The 21452-nt window shown below is 32.3% G+C and overlaps 1 protein-coding gene across 2 annotated transcripts in view; it reads right to left on the bottom strand.

The window, feature by feature from the left end:
• LOC123014741 (sestrin homolog) overlaps nt 1–21452 on the bottom strand; it is a 170759-nt gene that overhangs the window by 76203 nt on the left and 73104 nt on the right. For both annotated transcript variants that reach the window (XM_044413995.1, XM_044413998.1), the window contains exon 4: nt 21099–21128. In XM_044413995.1, coding sequence (XP_044269930.1) covers nt 21099–21128 — 30 coding nt within the window. The remainder of the gene's footprint in view (nt 1–21098; nt 21129–21452) is intronic.

Genomic DNA, 21452 nt, shown 5'->3' with positions numbered 1-21452 from the left:
TAACTCTAAAATAACTGATGGTATCTCATCTATACATGTTATGAATTTTTTCCAGTTTTTAATTAAATGTTCGCATTTATTCGTTTGATTTTTAACTCCATTAAACCAATTTTTTGTCTCTACCTTAATCTGAAAATCAGATAAACAATTGCAATGAGTCGAGCCAGTTTTTAATCCTGATTTCCTTTAAATTATTTGTGTGGTTTTGTGTAAATAGATACATTGTCCCACGTCACAGGCATCACGTGCAGATTTTTATGTCTGTAACAAAGAATGTCAACGTTTTATGCATACACCTGATCATGCATTGTAAATTAGAGATTGCAAAGTAACACAGAATACAATTTTATTAGCCTTGAATGTGATTGATAAAATGATGTTAAGCCAATTAAACCTATTCTTACTATATATTCCAGTCAGCACAAATCGCGACAGAAACACAATATGTCAATAAAAATAAATAAATTTATTATGATAATTACTACAGGTTAATAAATAAAGAACAATTGTATTGAAATAAAAAATTACAATGCAATGCACCGCAGCAGTTCCTATATGAATACAATATAAATCCATCAACAATTTAATTATTATGTTGTTTGCGTTAATTGTATTTTTATCTTCAGCCACAAACGCACCACATTTATGCATTTGAATCCATAAAAATGTGCAATTATCATGTATCTACCATGTCTCTTTAAAACTATTCCGTGATCGATAAAGTTTTGAACAAAAAGAAGATGACAATTTTTATGGACGATTTGGCCCAGTTCAAGGCCCCATTTAATTAAAAAGAAATAAAATACAATATTTATCGCCAATATTATCATGTCTCATTTATCATTGATCCTTACATAGTTTGAGTCGTGTGTGAATATGATAAGTATAATAACACTCCAAAGTTGTAATTTTTTCGATAATTTTTATCAGTCTGAGCAAAAGTTTATAATTAAACCGAAAAAATGTAGGTCATAGTGGTTAGATTACACAAAAATAAAATATTAAATAACAAAATAATCATTTAAAAAAATAATCAACCCGAGACCCTCGGGGGAACAGTATGAGATATGGCTCCAACATTTAATATTTCGATTTGAAAATAAAACATGACATACTGATTATTATTATTACAACAGTCGGTAGCGCCCGCAGGAAACCAAGTAATTACACCTAATAAATAATTATTATTACTTGTGAAATAACAAGATGTAAAATAATTCCACACGTGGGTTGAATGTAAAGAAGCTAAAATTGTGCGAGTCGTGTAAAAATGAAGTTCAATAACGTTAAATTGGATATATCAGAACCGACAGTCATAACAAATACATAAATCATATAAACTGCTTTAAACAATAAGATTTTTTTACAGTGACACAGTTACATGTGACCTTAAATATAATTATCTATTTTGATGGTATGCACGAACGATAACATCGAATTGAATGGATAATAATTGCAATATTGTCTGCTCGAAGGACAATTCAAGAATAATTTCTGAAAAACAACAATGAATTTCTTTAATTATCATTGACAAAGAGGCGAAAGCAAAAAGCTGATGAAAGAGTTAATAAATACAAAGATACACATAGGAAAGTTCTGTGATAAAAACTTTCGAGGCACGTTAAACGCTTTTATTAGTTCCGGAAACCTGGCGAATGTTCCAAGAATGCAACGAAGAAATTTAAAAAGGGGAGCATTCAGATTGTAAGTCCGCATTTTTAGGAGGGTTTTTTATCGAAAGAATGAGTAATTTTCCTGGATTCTCAGTTACCCTAACTTGAGGAAATCGCTACTGATTGATGCAAGAGATAAGTCGACATCCTGAAAGTTCTCCGGCACGTCTGCTGCCCACTTGAAGAAAAAATACACGACGCTATTTCAATTTTTGCAAATTAGAGAGAAAATCAGTTCTGAAGGAGTTTTGAGAGAATAAATGCAACAAAAATCCTTTAATTAAAAAAAAAATTACAACAGAATTAATTTTTCTTTATTTCGCGCCACCTTAAAATTCAAAGTCTGCTCGTGATTTATATGTAAATATGCAAATGGTAAATTTATTGTATTTTAGAGTTAACTAATTTGCAATTCAAGAATTTTTTTATTGACACTTCAAACAAGACAAGAATTGCGAATTCTGTCATCAATTACTGTCATTTAAAAAGTTGAAGATTTTAGCTTCCCCAACATTCTACTTATTTTGATGAAATTCCGCATTTCTGATCTCAAGAACGTGACCAAGGGTTGAATAGTTTCCAATAACCAGTAGTTTCTCATCATAGTAACTGATGTTGTTTTCAAAGAAACACATTGCTACATTAGGGCCTCATTTAGCCCAAAATTTCCAGTTTCGAGAGTCCTTTGTGTTTTATTTTTATTCTTTCCAGCCATAAATTGTGGTGTGCGGTTACAACACCGGCTTTTGATCTGGATCTAATTAACTTTATGAACTTCCAACAGCTGGGTTGTGGCATCTACACCAAGAAACGGGTGGCAATTGGCGATTGACAAGTCCGTTTTTTCCACTGTTTGCTTCTCGTTATTTTCTGGTTTATCGCCTGTTATTATCATTTTAGTAGTGTTCTCCAGTAGATGAAAAGATAAAGGATCGTATTATCACAAAAACGATTCTTCTTTTATTGTAAAGCCGCAGATGTGCAGGAAGCGCTTGTAAATTCACTCGTAATCAAATTTGTGTGATTGTGACCCGAACAAATAAATTCTGGTTTTCACCAGAACTGAATACACAATTTTGTAGACTCAGTATTGACAGAAGTGACAAAAGTCTGTGATTATAAAATTTTTGTAGTTTTATTTAGAGTCAACAATTAGATAATAATGAAAAAAAAGAATAATAGTTAATCGCTCATTTACGCCAAAGGTCAAAAAATTGTTGAGTCATGTACCATCCATAGTCCCTGCATATGTAAATTAAAAAAAAATACTAATACAAATATCCAGTGCCACTTGTGTCGTAGTTACTTTTATCAGAAGTTAAATATTATTATAGATGCAACGAAAACTAGTAAAAACTCAATATAGAACAGCTACTGTTAAACCCTAATGTAAAAGAAGATTGGTAAGTAAACATTTCCCTATTCCATAAATCCATCTTCTCACCCTGTTAGGATTTTTGTCGCCTATTGTTTTTGTTGGCAACATCTCATGATATCAAGAGCCGACTTTCTTAGTGACGTATTGTTGATAAAGTTTTGAAAATCGGTAAACATAAAGGAATTTGCTAAAACCCACAGAAAACAAAAGCATTAAACTAAACTAAAATGCTTAACGCCACATCCGTCAAAACATTTTCGAACATGTCCTTTTTTATTAATTTAATTCGGCTTGACTCCACGTGGCGGTGTAAACATGTTATTCAAATTTTTGTTTGCAATATATTTTTGGCTGTTATTTACCAGGTTTAAGAAGATGGTTGTGTCGGATGGTTTCTAGGAGAAAAATCGTAACAAGTACACATGAAGTCTTTTAATGGTAACTTCTTTATCAGGGGGTGTATAAATGTCCTGGGAGGTCGGCAGTTTGTCTCATCTCGAGGACAAGATTGCGTCGCTCATGTGGAAGCAAAGACGGTGGTGATCGCTGTGTTGCGTGTTCTGAATACTGATTTGACAGCACTCCTTCAAAACATCTTAAACCACTGATCCATGAAGAATACAGCTCATCTCGCCATTCTATTTCGGGGATGAATTATTATTAAATATTACAAGCCCTTTCAGACGAACGCTTCCTATTCCATCAATACAAAACTCCCTTTCTGGATGATACAAAGTTGCTGGGTAGCCCATTTTTGAGGTGCTTTCAACAGTGATAAAGCGCATGGTGCACGTCAGCATAAAGCATACAGAAAATTCAAAACTAAATGAAAACTCGATTTGCAAAGTCAAAATTGAGAAAATTTGGAAACATTGTTCCAAACCTCAGAGCTAAAAGATCTTAAAATTTAAAAACAATAGAGAAATCTATACGTACTTATTACTTTTTACAACACCCACATTTAAAGTAGTGGTTTAAGTTACAAATCTTGTAAATTATCCTCGAAGGTGGACTTTTATGTCCGAAACTAGTAAGACTAAAAAATGACTTGCATTAATTACATTTATTGCAATTCATTTTAATGGCACAGTTCTGTATCAAGGCTTACTAATAAAATTTTAATAATGGAAGTAAAGAGCCTATCGTAAGATGTTAGAAATATTTTCAATTTCATTTTATAATGGTTGGTCTAATATAAATATTGCGGTTAGCAAACCCACTTTATATGCTTCCTTTCAGAGGTCAACGATTCCTGGGGTTGTTTACTCTCAAAGCTCTGCGGTTATTTTGAAATACTTCTATTAATTAGGTTTTTGTGCAAATTCGTTTGACCTAATTATACGTAATTTAGTTTAGTAATGAGACGTAAAGTAAATTTATCATTTGAATGCAAACAAAAGGCCAAGCAAAAAAATTGTAAACCTTATTCCGAGTCATCAGAAACGAAAATATTTACGTCATCAGATCGTGCGAAAATCCTCTTGACCGAATGAAGCTTCTCGTTGTTTACGTTTACGCTGCCGTTCAGTTCATTACCAGTAATTATTTTGAGCAAATTTCTGTTGGAAATTAATTAAGGAAAACACGTCAAGTCGGTGGTCCATATATCATTGTCATTGTGTTGAAACGAAGTTCCAATCTCCACCGCCAATCTCAGAAAATTCGGTAACACAATGAAGCTCAGTATTTCAAGGTTGCTTTGGGCAACACCGAGAGGCTCGGTTCTTATTTATTATTCTGATGTTGTTGGCTGGCTTCTGTGTACAAATATTGAATATCTAATAGGATCACAGCGCATTTTAGACACCGAGTTGAAAGCAATTACCATTAATTGTATAATGAAAATTTCTACAGGTATATGAGCGGAGACATAAATCACAAATGTAATTCATCAATTTCGAAACACACCCGGCAAAAGTCATTCAACAGCTAAATGCACTGGGTAATTACTAGATGTTATTATCGTGAAATCTCGCGAACTGTCGAAATGTAGCGCTGGGTTATAATTTCACCTGCATTTACATAGCGCACGATTACCGTTGTGATTACAAGGAGTGGTATAATTCAATTTCGTTTTAATTAAAACGCAGAGGAATGTCGGATTCGGGAAAACAAAAACAACTTGCGAGAGAAAAATATACGGAAAAACTAATTATTTTAAAATCGGGGCGTAGAACGAACTTGACATGTTATTAACCTAGCACTTTATTTGTCACTCGAACGTTTATTGACTTTAATTAATTAATCCTTTTTAAACTACACAATTTACTGACATAAAAAAATTAAAAAACAATGTTTTTGATGATATCACGACTCAACTCGCATGTAAACAATAACAGCAAATGCAGGATCGGAGCCACCGACAAGTCATGTCTGCAATCAATCGTTACTCTTAAACTCCAAATAAAAAAAAATATACAGATACAATTATTTGCGAAATCGGGAGAAAAAAATGGGTGCCAACCGGGAATAGTTTTGTGGTAGTAACAAATTCACTGGCTTCCTATTATTTAATTTATGAGTTTCGGTTTCAGAAGTTAAAACAGTAAATAACAATTTTGTACAAGATACGATTACGGCTAACTTTCACAAAGTATAGTTGTTCTACCAGATGTACCTAATAAGTATTACTTTATAAGAAGAAAATTTCTCTTCAAAGTTATTTGAATCTTATTTAATCATACTTTGAAGTTGGAGCAAAACGAATCAAAAACCACGAATAAGAATTAAATTCAAAATTTAATTCATTAAGTAGGTAGTTCGTCGAACCGAATGAGGCTTCTTTTACGTCTTCCTGTATTGAACACGTTCGTTATGATCATGTAGAATTTAATATTTCATAATTTTACGCCGGCAATGCATTAATAACAAATTACAGTTTTAAAAATGCTACTATTTTAAGATGAGAATTATGTCGATCCGATATCTCATTAAATAAAATGAGTTAATTTATGTTAGGATAATATGTTATCGATTTCGATTAATTAAAAGCTAAAATTATATAGGACAAAATTCAACTTATATTTAGAAAACTGGTTATTAAGCGCATGATTAGTAAACATTGATGTATTCAGACGTAACCTGTTGTTTGTATAAAAAATAACAAGGAAACATATTTGTTTTTTGCCTTAGACTTAAAATTTAGATAAATTAGAAATAAAATAAATGAACTCCAAGTAAGATTAGGACTGATTCGCTTATATTCATTGTTGTACATTTTGGACAAAGCTCACAAAAACTGTGAGTTGTGTAATTCTGTTTGCTTTCCAAATAAGCAATTTCCTGTCGTATTAAGTCCCGTTTTATGACAACAGTGACCACCATCATTCCGTTGCTGTCAATTTTCATCATGTCAAACAAAATAAACCTTTCCAATGTCGCGTTTCTCCGTCCTGTGCTGGTTTCCATGAAAATTTTGCTTTATTTTCCAATATAAATATGCAAATTTCGTTCTAGCAAACTGCTTATCTTTTTAACGGGGTTGTTTTTTCGACGATAATACTTTTCAATTATTGTAAGTCACGCAACGATAAATCGTAATTATTGCTCAAGCATGATAAGTCAAAATGGTCACTCGCCCATTTTTAAATATTTGGTTGAGCCAGATAATGCGAATTAACTGAGCTTATTATAAATAATTACGCCTTTCACTCTCCACACCGAGATAACTCCGAATTACTCGGCTATGTTTTGATGGTATTGCGAAAAATCCAGGATTTGCATTGCCAATTTAACTTTATCAGAGAAGAGATAGATAAACGTTAATGTTTTTAAATCTCACTTTGTGAAGACCCAAATCATCCTCTGGTTTAATTCCGGTGACAAAAGGGACGTTTGTTACGCGGGTAAAGACAAAAATGAAAAACTTACGATATGTTTGTGATGAATGCATTATGTGATTATTTAAAACACCATTAAATTAGCTTTTAAGCAGATCGATTAAAGAATTACAACATTTTTCAAGAAAAATGGGCTGTTAAAATAAAATATTGACGATTGAAACAAATTAATTTCAATTGCACTCTCTTCGATAAGGTGCACTTCTCGCCTCAATTATTTTTTTACTTTTCCTTTGTAAATTTACGTTTCATAGCAAACATGTGTAACACTAGGTATAATAAAAGTATCTGTTTAATGTTATTAAGGTATTTTTATGTTGACATTTCTCTAGCAAAAAAATGGAATCACATGAGTCAAGTCCAAAGTCTGCAAACTGTTTCCACAGTATTAAAAATCCAAATTCCCGATTTAAACACTGTATAAATATTTAAATTTATGTCTCAACATTAATAAAAATAAACGAACTGGTCTGAATCGAATACCAGAGTTATTTATTTAACCGCAGACTATGGTTTTAATTAGAGTTTTAACCTGCTTTTGGCTGGCTGTGCAATAAATGAATCCATTTAAATATTTACGATCGTTGAAGAAGAGAGTATTTATTTGTAAAGAACAGCAATTGTTGTTAATTGTTGTCCTTTGGAAGATGATTCAAAACACATCATGTTTACATTTTTGAGGCCACATTATCATAAGAACATTAAAAAGATAACATTTGTGTAAATTTGCACTTCCGTATTTAAACACATTGAAAAAAAACACTAATTTTTACAACGTTGTTATTGAAATAAATATTAAGAAATTTTTCAACGCGATAAGGTCCGAAATGACAAATACTCTCGCCTAACAAAAATAGCAATTTAAACCGCTCCTTTTTCCATCTTTTTATGACTTCCACCCTTCACGAAGACGATTCACCGGAACGGATGTAGATGATTTTTTACAGACGCGGAATAAAATAAGACGAAAGCTCGAAATCGCCTTTTTCCTTTGATATTTTTGTGTTAAATAAGCGTGAGTGAGGCTTTGGCACTTTTATGACTAGAAGGATGTTGCTTTCATTGGCCGCTCGCTGGTCGATGTGGAAGACGTTCCAGATCATAAAATTAAAGACTACAAGATAAAGCTCCTTCAATAAAGCAATGGTATTGTATGGAACTGTGAAGCAGAACATTGCCAATAAAAATAACAATAACAATTACCAAACCGCTGGATTACATTTGGCAAGGAGTACAATGAGCAAGCAAAAGATATTTATTTTGCGACGATAGTATCAGCACTACCAGATAAATTCCGGCGAGCTTATAAAGAAGACCCCAAAATAGGATGATGTGTAAAGACTCCTCCACGCCCATAGTCGTGGAGTCAAGGTAAACCGGCCGGTTCTACTGCCATCCTAATCGACATCTGAACATCCTTAACCTTGATGCTTAGCCTGGCTCGTGGCAATTCCCGAATACACCAAACATTTCATAAATTCAAAACTTACAGAATGTAGGATTTGAATAAGTTGAACTGATCGAAACATGACTAATTCGAATTTTTTAACACTACAACTTTTCTGACCAGGCAATGCAGCTGAATTACGTATTTTGAACTACAAGGGGATTTGTGAGCTAAAATATTCCATTAATATGCCAATTCCTGAAAATAATTTTAATGTAAAACTCAGCTAATATACCGGGTGCCCATAAATGTTTGTGACAAAAAATCTATTGACAACACTGTATTATTGGTAATCCTTCCAATTTAGTACATCAGGATGTTTCAGGGAACGAAATCCAACGATCGACTGTCGCAAATGAATAACAATTATCTATAAAAGTTTGATGTTTGAATTTAWTAGTCAAAGTTGCCAAACTAGGATTAGAAGATAAAAATCACAACTATGACCTGACCTGACCTGRTATTTACTTTATCGAGTCACTCACTTTGTAAAAAGAATAATATACTATCCTAATATGTACAATAGAACTTCCAATTACCTGAAACTTGTCAGTGTCAATTGGTTTATTCTTGATCTAAGGTGTTTCTTAGATCATATTCTTATATCAAGCAATAATTTTGCAACTTTAATGGCTTCAGAAGTCAGAGTACGTAAAATTTATTTTGGTCCCCAAAAAAAAACCACTTGGAAATTATTGTATTTTGTTATAAAAAATGTAGGCGTATATGAGAAGCTTATGTATACAGCAATAAGGTCTTTAATTAATTAAATAGATTACATTTTAAAGCTTGACCTGCAAAATAAAACTGACGACAGCGACGTTATTCAAAATTGATTAAAACGTTACTGGGATCAAAATTATGTTTATAATAATTTTACCTAATCTAAAATGTAAAAAATATTTCGCGACGGCGACGGCGTACCAAAACTGGTAAAGATTTTTTTGGTCTGTAGTACAATCAAAAAAAAAAGTAATTTACAAATAAAATCCCGAAAATTATTATTTTTAAAATCATAACAATAAGTAATTTCTTGTTTTTTTTATGATTTTAAGTGAAATAAAATAAATGATATTAACTTTACTTGAAAGATTTTCGCCATGTCCTCGACGGTATGTTTTCATCGACAGTAATTAATATAAATTATTTGTTATTATAAATGCTAATATGTAGTAAAATTTATAACCTGGAAATACCTCTAAATTCAAAACTTATCTTTATTGTAAGTTATTGCAGGTTAATTAGTTTGTTACAGGAATGTATGCAAGTGATAAACCTAGATTAATCAAGGTAAACGTGAGTAAACATTTTAATTCGATATTAACTGTGAGATGAGCCTTTCTTCTGCAAAAAGGCTACAGACAATGTAACACATTGACTAATTCGTGGCACATTTTAATATTAAGATAATTGAGTACCTGATTCTATGTGTAGGTTTATGAATAAAAATATTCTGAATTTTACTAAAGTATCCAACAATCCCTCATTTTGTATCTGAAACACTATACAGGGTTGTCCAGAAGTATGGAAACGATTTTTAATAATTTAATTTAATTTTGTAAGTCAAACATTTTTTTAACAAAAAGTGTTAGGCGTCTAGACCATCCTGTATAAGAAAACCTTGGATTTCCAGAAGATAATTATTAGAGATAACCAAAAATAGACGTTCTTTATAAACTTTTAGACGATTATTTAAATAATTACTTATAGAATAGATAGTAGGTATGTATGTACAAACGAGTATAACTAGAAAAAAATCTAGAATATGATTCTATGACTATTATTTATTCCTTTTAATTATAATTAGCTAATTAGCAATCGTATTAATACAAGAAAACATTGATATTTAAGTTCTAGGAAACCTTATCATTATTTTTTTAAATACCGCTATTCCAACTGATAAGTTACATAATCCTATAACAGTTCAACCGTACATCCCGTTTTATCGCCATAACTTAAACCCCAAACCCCAAACTAATCGAATCATCAACTTCGCTCAAACCTACAGATTTTCAGAAACACATAAATTTCAAAAAATCGCTGATCCCACGTCACTTCGAAGACGCATAATTCTAAATAGTCCCGAGTGATCCTTTATAAATACTCGTATCATTCCTGATCCAATTTTATTCGGCTCTATTTTCTTTATCTCTCCAATTACATGGAAACGGCACATAGAGCATCTCTCGACGAATTGAAGTGCAACGACTGAAGAAAGTGAAACTCTTGATAATAATAAGGAACGAAAGCAGCGGACCACGAGTGTCCTTACAGCTACAATTTCTAAGGAAACAACTCCTTTCCTGGTGAATCACATTGTGCGTCTCGTGTTCACATAATGCGAAATTTGTTACTGTTTTGTTCGACTAATTTTATTTTGACTTTACGAATATGTCGTGTCATTTGTTGTTGATGGTCAAGGATAGCAATAAAATGTGCGCATGATTAAAATAAATTTTAAATCCATCAAGGACTTTTCCAATACGGTAAATTTATTTACTTCGCGAATTTAAATATAATCGGTTCATAGACAATAAACAAAGCTTGGAAATGATTTACCATTTTTAAAATGATTTATTTTGTCTGTTTGGAAATAACAAGAAGAGGCCTTGTTTATAATCTGATTGCAAATTTTAATTTTAATTATTCAAATTTAAACAAAGTAAAAGTATGACTGCTATATCTAGTAAACAATACCTTATAAATCTTTTTTTTAATTGGTCGCCTATTAATTGCACCCGAGGCCTCGATTGCAGGATTTTACGGTAAAAGTATCGTGATTTTTTCACGTCTTGTTCATTTAAGGAATCTCTGATTCTAATGAGACCATTTGCAAAGGAAAACGATATCGAAACAAATCAATTCAGATGTTTGAAATCGTTATGCATTAGATAATGTATTTACAGAGATCGCAATATGCAAAGAAGATAAGAACAAGAGATGTTTGTCCAAGTTGTTTGAAAACAAGGAGTACGCTGGCTTATGCAATGACGAGCTTTGTTTCAACAGACTTTTCAGTGCTGTGATTACGATGGCCTCTTCCGAGTTTTATGCGGATTAAAATCAGGAAACGAGGAAAACAATGTAAGCAATCACTCTTTGTATTTACCTGGTTTAATCTGAGCGTTCTGGCTTGGCGATATGAACAAAAAGGAAAAATCGCACCGAAATGCGAGACCTCGAGGTATCATTGAGCTCGCCCTACACTATACTTAGGTGTTCGTGTATTTGCTATTGAAATTAGTTTAACATAAAGCACGACGCTGTCATTACAATTAGTCACTTGCAACGGTTAGGCTTGGCTTAATACGACACAAACACTCAATGCATCAGCTTTATTCGAATAACAACACTCGCGGCAAAATGGAAATTATACAATCACGAATAAGCAATAAAGTTAAAAATAAACAAACTCTGGATAATATTTACACTATTTGTTTACCTGCTCGATGGCGAATAATTAAACTAAGTACGAAAAATCAATGCCGCTAAAACAAGCCTCAAAATATTCAATCCTTGCCAAGTCAATTTTTTTAATTGTCGGTTACCGTAATGACCCTAATTAACGGTCTAATAGGTAAATTATATGTTATTATTACTTCAAATAATTTAATGCAAATATGCGATTGTGAGATTTATGTGTATCCAATCAACCTAATTGGTCCAATTTTTTTGCTCCTAAAATAAATGAATTATCTGTCAGATTATCAGCAACTCTTTAATTAATGGAGGTTATGATATTTTGATAGAGTGTGTAAACCTACAGTCTACAGTCAATTGGCAAAACGATTTTAATTAACAAATAAAATTATATAAAAGATGCTAATAAAAAGTTACAGCCTCATCATGGCCAAAATTTATTTGTTTATATACCTACGCTGACAAACTCATTTGAGTCCCCAAACTAATAGTTTTTTTAAATTGATTAAATTAGTAAAAATTGATATTTTGGGTACTAGAACCCAAAATACAGTTTTTATGGAAAAAATCAATCTGGTTACTATGGTGACTATAGGTCAAAAATTGAAGCTAATTATATATTTTCGAGAAATTTAAGATCTGATGACATTAATTATAATTATAAATAAAAAGAGGTGTGGATATGTCTTTCAAAAAAATGTTGTTTGTATGTTTTTGCAGGCTCATCTGCTATCAGCAAAAATTCGTCCGCAAAAATTGCATTTTAGATATTTGTAACAAAAATCACTATTTCTCAAACATACGAGTACAAATTTGAAATATCAAATATTTATCAGTTCACGTTGGAGATTTATCTTCCAGGAACAAATGATTTGTCGAAAAAGAGTTCAGGTCAAGTCGGGTTAAATCTTTTCAGGTAAAAAATAACGACAATAGTCTGTCGAAAAATTTGTAATGGGTCAGGTCGTGTTACGTCGGACACAGAACAGGTCATTGTATTTTAAAAATTGCCCTTATACAGACTTATTTATTTCAAAAACTAAATTCATAAAAAGTGATAGCAGAAGTCTAAAGATCTCAAAATAACTCAACTTGCCTTATCCGAATGTTTATAGTTTCTGAGATGTTGAAGGTTTTAATCCCCGAATAAATTTAAATTTGAGGCATAGTCTTAAAATTCACCAACAAAAATTGTAAACAAATATTATTATTTATTATTACATTTTTGTAAAAAATGAGTCATATTAGAAAAGTAAAAATTGTGTGTCAAATTTTTTTGAAGAAGATACCATCGAATTTCATTTCCTCAAATGTCACCGACCATTACGATATTTCAAAACGACATTGTGATTCCATGAGTCCTTTATTGTCCACTTAACGAGGGTTGTCGTAAAAGTGGGAAGCAACCGATCCTCAATAATCTACAGGTCAGGTCAGGTCGGGTCAGGTCTCAGCTGAATTATTTGCCTCACTGCGTTCGGCAAAATAAACGTTCAGTTGCGCCACATAGACTATCACTTTTACTCCTAATAACGTAATATAGGTTCATGACTAAGAAGCCTACCAGACTTTTAAAAACAGGCACTTAAAGAGTATTTTAATAACTTTCTTTATATTCCTGTCACTAATAAATATAAAATTTTTAAATTTCACCTTTAACGATTTTCTACAATTGCTAGTCGAGGAACGTGTCTATTCCTCGTTCGAATTTTTATTGAGCGAGCTGTGGGGTGTCGCCGATAATACAGATATTCATAACAGTACAAACCCATAGGTTTGTATTCATAACAGGATCAGAAAATCGGCTTCATGCACACACGTGCTATAAAACTTCCGCATAACGTTTCGAGCATTCATCTTAAGAATTGTTAAATCGTTAAAATCTCTTACACACCGTGAATACATATTTACGAAATAAGGAGTAGCCGTCGATTCTCCCAAGTCCGTTTCGCATTCAAGTGCAAATTGTATCGCGAATATTGACAGTAAAATCATGATTTACGTCGGTAAATGTGGCACGTACGGCCGCACCTAACATCTCCTCTAATGGCATCACTTGAAAATCCGTCAGTTTCTCCACATAACCCACACCGTTTTCCATAAAAATAAATATTTTTTCATCCCCATCGAATATTTATAAGCCGGGCGGAACGATTGAATATTCCCTAGACGATATTAAAATTATAACGCGAAATATTCTTGTAAGCTCCCGAATTAAATCTGCACTTGTGCTAACGAACGCAATTTTTATAAGTTGTAGCGTTTTTACACGCTCAGAGAAGCACTAATTTTTTACATTAACGGCCAGGTTTTTCCTAATTTATGTTGTTTCAACCCTTTCTGGTTTTTTCTAGCATGTAATTTCGCAGCAGACAACACCCATAAAATCCCTAATTCGACTTAACCAGGAGAATTAGCTCGTAAATGAAATCGTATATGAAATTAGAATCGCCATTCTGCCCTTAAAAATACCACTAGAAAAATTAACTACGCATGAAACAATTAACTTTCGACAGAAAATGCCACTGCTGGAGGAATTAGAATCTATCGTACCGGTAGGTAAGTGAGAGAAGAAAAATGTTTTTTTCTTACACAAAAACGGATTTGACAGTAAGCTTACCTAACACTAAACGGAAGCTGATCGTAAAAAAAAGAGAAGACAAAACGAAAAGAGAACATTTTTAAGAAAAATCAGTTGGCACATAACAATAATGAGAATATAATATTCATGATTAACTCCCATTGGCTACTATTTTAATGTAACGATTGTGCAACAGCCGGTAGAAAGTTATTCCGATATTTATCATAATAACGATTGCAGCAATTTATTATATTTGAATTTCTGCGTTTTTTGTCACTGCTCGTTCATAATAAGGAAATGGCAAAACAACATATATTTCTAGAGTTACAATGCACCGATTTCATATAATTTGCATTGTGAGTAACAATCCCGAATGCAACTGTATCATTTCACCATTAATTCCGGAACAGTTAACAATAGTAACGAGTTGTGTTAACAAAAAAGCAGTTTCTAATTATTAAATATATTCAAAACTACCTCACAGTATTAAGAAGAATGATTTGCCAGCCTTGTTTTCGGCCACAAGAGTAAAAAAATCGTCATCGATCGAAACGCCAATAGCTTAAACATCCTTCGTAAATTTTGTCACTAATGACCCGTCCATTTCCTCGCCTCTAATGTTACAATCTCTGGGACCAATTATTTTTTATCGCCTCGACTTACGACTTTGTGAACAGTGTGAGGAGAGCAATTTTTTCAACATTAGGAAGCGGCGAAATCAGCTGACCGAGCTATGATACTCGTATTTTGCAACCCGAAACAAGCGGTGTACGGGATCATTTGCATCTAAATGTGGCAATTTTTCGCGAAAACTCGAGATAAGTACGGAAGGAACCTCCAATTCCGGCGCTCAACTTCGCCGACCGTTCAGAATTATTTACAATGCAAGTTTCTTGTTGTTGTTACTCCTTTTTTGTCAAGTTGACCGTGYCGACATCGCGAAACATACCCGGATATAYGAGTAGGTTGTATTTTTATTGGACTCGACTCTTCCGAGGTAAATCGACRTGGAATATGGCTACAGCGGTAACAGTGCATTTTTTCATTGTTCCATCTGACGGTGATATACGCGAATTATTTATTATTCAACGTAATAATCCGGTAAAATATTGAGAGGTCCGGGCGAAATTGCCTCGAACCCGCCAGAATTGACACAAGCCATTATTGTTGTAACGGAAAAAGCCCAAAATTCAGTAAAAAAAATTGAAAACAAGGTTTTATCTGACAATCAGGTAAGCCATCTCAAATCAAATTTTAAATCTAGAGAAAACCAACATTATTTTTTCTAAGCTATCTAAATCCGAATTAGACCAAATAGATGAAAAACTAGTAGTATCAGCAGATTACAGGAGAACACATTTTTTTCTTTTCTAATTTAAAACTAATTAAAGCATTTATCTAACAAGTGCAAAGTATTCTAATTAGTTTAGGCCACCTACACAATAATAGAAATTATTCCAGTCATCCTGTGACCGATTTTTGAATTTTTGTATATCCTTAATACTTCTTTCTCTCGAAAATGGATGTGCCATCTATTTTTGTCATTTTACGACTGTCAATAATTTCTCCGAATAGTCAAGATCCAATTTCTTTCCATATAAATCGAACTATTCATTTGACGGTCTGACCCTAAAACGGTATTCTCTCCCAAGTCCTCATAACAAACCGCAACTAATAAAATTCAGAATCGAACGAAATAGAAATGCGACTTTGAAATTTATGTAGTCCACTTCGGTCAAATATTCACTTCCATACATATCGAAATGACACAAGCGTTACTGCTTAAAAAATCAATTACACTCACATTTAATTTATTGTAATTGATGTTATTAAAATGATAAACAGGACTATGCAGTTGATGTTTCGATTAATAATTAGTTTTATTCCAACAATTATGATTTCGTGATTAAAGGGAAATTCATTTATTGCATTATTTCAACTCTCATTGAAAAGCTCTGCGAGCAGTTATTGACAGATGAGTAGAATATGCATTGTGTAATTGATGCATACAATTATTTATGTTAACATTTGCAGCAGTTATTTCAATTCTTAATACTGCAAAATAAATAAAGAAACAATTATTGCAATTTGCTGAAAAACATTATTTCCTCCTTCTGTTTACTTATTATTCAAATTACAGCAATTTATAACTAACTCGTATAGTTTTTAAGGTTTCTTTTAATTTATTCACTAATCTTCAATTCTATGCAACAGAAAATTAAAATCCAAGGTCATGCTTTACACGAATAATAAAAATGCACTTAACATTGCATTTCACTGTCGTTAAAGAATACTTTCATTAAGAATTTATTACACGTTTCAATTTCAAATCATATTAAACTAGTATCAATTCCAAATTGATGTGAAATGAAAATGTTAGTTGGGCTCAGAAATTAGGAGCAGATATTAGTTTAAATTTCGATTCACACAGACACATCAGACATTACAACAAACAAGATGTTCAATGATAAGAAGAGAACTTTAACTTTGTCTTCTGTTTCAAAACCCCAACTGGCCACCACAATGATAAAATAGCTTACAGACTACAATTTCAAAAAATTCCCAGTAAATAAGAGTCAGATGATGATAAAAGTGTTTTTGTATAAATTTATCGATAAAATAAAACATTAAAAACGAGTAAAAATCCCCAAAAACATGCAATTTAACATGTGATGGCATCACATAATGATTTGTATCATCGACAGCGAAAATTCATCCGACTGGTATTGAAACTTATCCGCTCTTGTTCGCCTCATTATTTTTAATTGAATATCAACAATAACAATAACAAAAACAGAAGATAATGAACGTATCAATGTCCTTGGTTAAATTTGCAGTCTCGAAATCAGACAATCGCGGAATTGCCGTATCAAATTTGCAAACTGGATGGCACACACGAGGCGACAAGGTCATTCAGTAAGATTATATTTGTAACCTAGAATTTATGTTTAATGAAATAACTCCTCCATGTAACCACACACAGCGAAACTTGTTTACCTGTCTTCGTTTATTTTTCCAGTTTTAACACAATGTGCAAAATTATTCACGTTGACGTAGCTTGTTTGCTAAATTCGATCAGGTGACTTTTCTGTTGATACAACTTGAAATTTTCTATGCTAATACAGAGAGATAAATTCAATTGATGTTCCTGAAGAAAAAAACTAGAAAATTCGCTCAATCACTATTTAAACAAATTATAACAATAAGCAATTAATTAAACGGACCTTTTGCTAATCATGCAAATTTACTACACTAGAAATAAAGTCGTGTTGACAAACAATATTTCCGAGAAATTTATAAAATTTCAACGACGTATAATGTCATATTTTCTGAACTTTGGCATGTTTAAGGTTAACAATTATTTTAATATCCACGTTTCGTAATAATTGATTAAAACGCTGCAAAGTGCATATTGTGAAAAAATCGTTACACCAGATGATAGCAATTATCACGAAACTGTTTCTGGAATACAATTTCATAACAAAATTAATAATCAAATATCAAAATGTTTTCCCGTAACAGTGTCAAAAGTCAAACAATTTCTAAAGTTAGTTGAAATTCTGAAATTCAGCCCCAATTCAATCAATCCATCGATAAACCAGCTTTAAGCCAAGTCCATATTCGGTATCGACACAATTCTCATTGTGGCTAGTATTTATAAATTTCATATTGCATACTTATCTAATATTTGATTTGCTTCAATAAAATATATACATTTAATCAAGAATTAATAAGGTCAACACAAACATAATATAAATGAAAATAATGTAAAAAAAGTGCCCGAACAAATCGTAAAACGATAACGAAATGAGTTCAGATCAATGCACTTTATCAAACTATCCACACAATTCAATGTGCATAAGGTATTTTCGTTACATTTTTCATTTTTCTAATATTTGTGCAATGTTTTACATCCTTACAAGCTCAACACGGCAAAAAAGGTTTCTCTTCATTTGTAAGTCGCGTATTGACCATAAGACGATAAGAGAAATTCTCAGATTCCTTCACGAATGTGTAATATTTCTGAACCTAAACAGGGGATTCACACAAAAAAAATACCCCATCAGCTTTAATTTAACTCAATTCCTACTCTCATTATGTAACCCTCAACTTAGTGTAAAATTAGGTCACCTACCCTTTTGCGTTTTCGCTTTACAACGTGACTACTTTGAAAAACATTATTTAATTACAAACGATTCTTTAATAATTAAATTAACTAATTTTGAATAAATTCGCTATCGTATGACCATGGTGACGAGTTACTGTTTCTTCTTCCATGTCAATGTACCTACATACAATGCATATAAATGAAAATTTGAGAGCAAAAACCCTCGTCAGCGTGCTAAAACATAAACAAACCGCCAAGGGTTATCAACCTCTCTGCAACCGAGTTGATTCGCTAACCTACAATGAAATTAGGCACATCTAAATTATTGAAGATGCTATCGCGTTTCATAACTAGGACAAGCGTCAGTGCGTTATCGTCTGGACAAAGAAGATTAAATGAAATTTCGATTATTTAATACATTACGTGATCGTATTTTGGTTAAGAAGGTTGAGCCAATTGATTGCAAAAGCTAATAACAAATATTTAAAAAAACACGTTAATATAAAAGACAAACAAATACGACTATGTAATTCTGGGGTCTTTGGTATTAAAAGATTAAAAAAGCAAACAACTACGAACGGTTTAAAGTGGGTCAAAAATAGCAGGGAGGTAATAAAGTTATCAGATCAACAATACGAATTTTTCTCCTCTATATTTCTATTCGGATATTTTTTCTGTTAGCGTGAGGTGAATAAGACACCAAAAGGCGCTCCTTCAACACACTTTCTCAAAAAAAGGACAATGAACTCTCGCCTGGCGTGACCACTACTTGGCCTGGGTAGGACATCCGTAATCAAAAACCAACAAGTTTTAAATCACAAACCATCCATGAAAATAAAAAGTTAATCTAATTTAAAAAAAAAAACATAAAAGCAGAATTTGCATTTAGTATTTTCTCAAAGTTCTTCAGAGTGAAACATTTTAGTTGAAAACCATAGTGTTGTTTAAAGAAATTCTAAAAACTTGTTAATTAATAATTTGTTGATTTCTAGCTAAAACACCGAACTAACTACATACTCGTACGAATCGCGATACCTATCGCCCGTAAATAAGATCTAAATAAATATACAGAAAGTAATGTTAAATTGTAAGGCAAATAGTGTAAAAATAGGTTAAAGAAAATTTAAACAAGTGTGTGAACCGAAACATTCTGGTATCTCAGATTAAATTCGACCCAAATTATGCGAAAAATTTAAATAAATTTCATACCTACGCTCCTATAAATTACAATAAACTACGAAATAATATAAACTATTTCATTTGTACGTAAACATTTATTATGTTTTCACTAGACTTCATCGTGGGCATTTTGGAACAGTTTCAAAATTTTGAGATTTTCAGTGCAGCGTAGTACGCTGAAATATTTTCCCCCACATTTATTTTACTATTAGATGAGTTTTCCTTAGTAAAGCCGACATTATCTCGAGTTTGTTGTTTTAAGTAATCACAGAATGCTTAAACAAATATGAAGCTCGACTCAAACTCGACAAACGTGTGGGTACACGACATGGGATATGCCTAATTAAATAAAACCACCGGCCCAAAAGCGTTCATACATCTGCTAGTCAGCGCAAAAATAGGGTCGCACCTTGAAACCTCCCAATATAATTAAAAATCGCTAAACCGTTAATTTTAGATTGTTCTGATATATTATTTGTAGACCAGGTGAGAAGGCTTCAAACTTTTATCACTAAAATCGGCATTAATTTGCGAATTTTTTTACATTAATTGACCTACTTTTATTTCCTTTATTTTTGTTTTTGTGATCGCGATCTTATACTAATTTAAATTCATACAAAGGCCGTGACCACCTGCATGACCAACAGGACTTCCCATCCTAAAACAATAAATCCAGTGACTGCCTCCACCGAATTCATATGCCGCAACTTTTTACCAATCGACCAAAAAGTTGAGTTCTACTTCTGTGAACTTCCTTTCAGACTCTTCTTGTTCAATAAATGACAAAAAATTATTTTCTGTATTAAAAAGTGATTGCATGAATGTAGACAGCCAAACGTTTCTTAATTAGAAAATAAACTATCACGCAATGCCCCAAAAACGATTTTAAAGTGTTAGCGAAGTAATTAAATAAATCATTTCAAAGAAAAACAATCTCTTACAAAAATCATCATTCATCAGTCATTTACAAAAAAAAAAGTTAAGCAAAAACTGTTTTAGTTTCTCCAACTGCTGTCATTCGTGTTAGCGTAATCAGTTTAATGATAGTAATCTTTTCTCGCATCATTTTGCTAATTAGTCGCTATAAAAAAAATTAGCACAATCGAAATTTTTCGATTAGCTTTTTTCTCGCTTCGTTTGCTCCTTTCTTGTGCAATTACAGGAAAGACCAAATTATTTAAAGATTAATAAATTTAAAACGAGGTGATTAACATTAAAGTATCAATTCCAGATGATATGATTGCATTATTATGATCTAAAGCAGCGGTCGTAATTTGTCTTTTCACGGTTGCTGCCGCAAATAAAACATTAATATTAAAGTAAAGAGGCCTTTAATTTATGTTACGATATGACATAACATTGTTATTGTTATTTTCATTGTTAACAAAGCGTTAGTGAGCACCTTTAAAGCGACTCGATGCTAATTCATTCTAAAAATAACTTACATTACGGTTTCTTCCGAACAAAACTTACCTTTTCATTGAATGTACCCAAGGGTGGCAACTGAAACAAATTAAACAACTTAATTAATTACATACTCTCAGATATAAAATTTTGTACATATTCAAGTCGTCGAAAATGAAATAAAGGAATTGTACCGGGGGGTCAACAATTAAGCAGAAATTAACTTCTCCTTGAGTGTGAATTACACTAAGTGGAATCTCTCAACCACTGAAATTACAGAGAATCAGAGACCATCAATAATCAATAACGATGAAGTTTACAGAGACGTGAATAAACATCCTCTCGAACTTTTAATGGTTTTAGTTGCTCCACCTTGTATAAATTTAAGGAGAATTTCACAAGTTTTCTCTCCACCAAACAAAT

Source organism: Tribolium madens, unplaced genomic scaffold (assembly GCF_015345945.1).
Source record: "Tribolium madens isolate multiple individuals breed KSU strain unplaced genomic scaffold, Tmad_KSU_1.1 Scaffold_97;HRSCAF=244;Tcas5.2_LG3a, whole genome shotgun sequence".
In the NCBI taxonomy this organism is placed as follows: domain Eukaryota; kingdom Metazoa; phylum Arthropoda; class Insecta; order Coleoptera; family Tenebrionidae; genus Tribolium; species Tribolium madens.
Note: the sequence above shows the minus strand (reverse complement) of the source record. Positions and strands in the feature narration are given on the sequence as shown.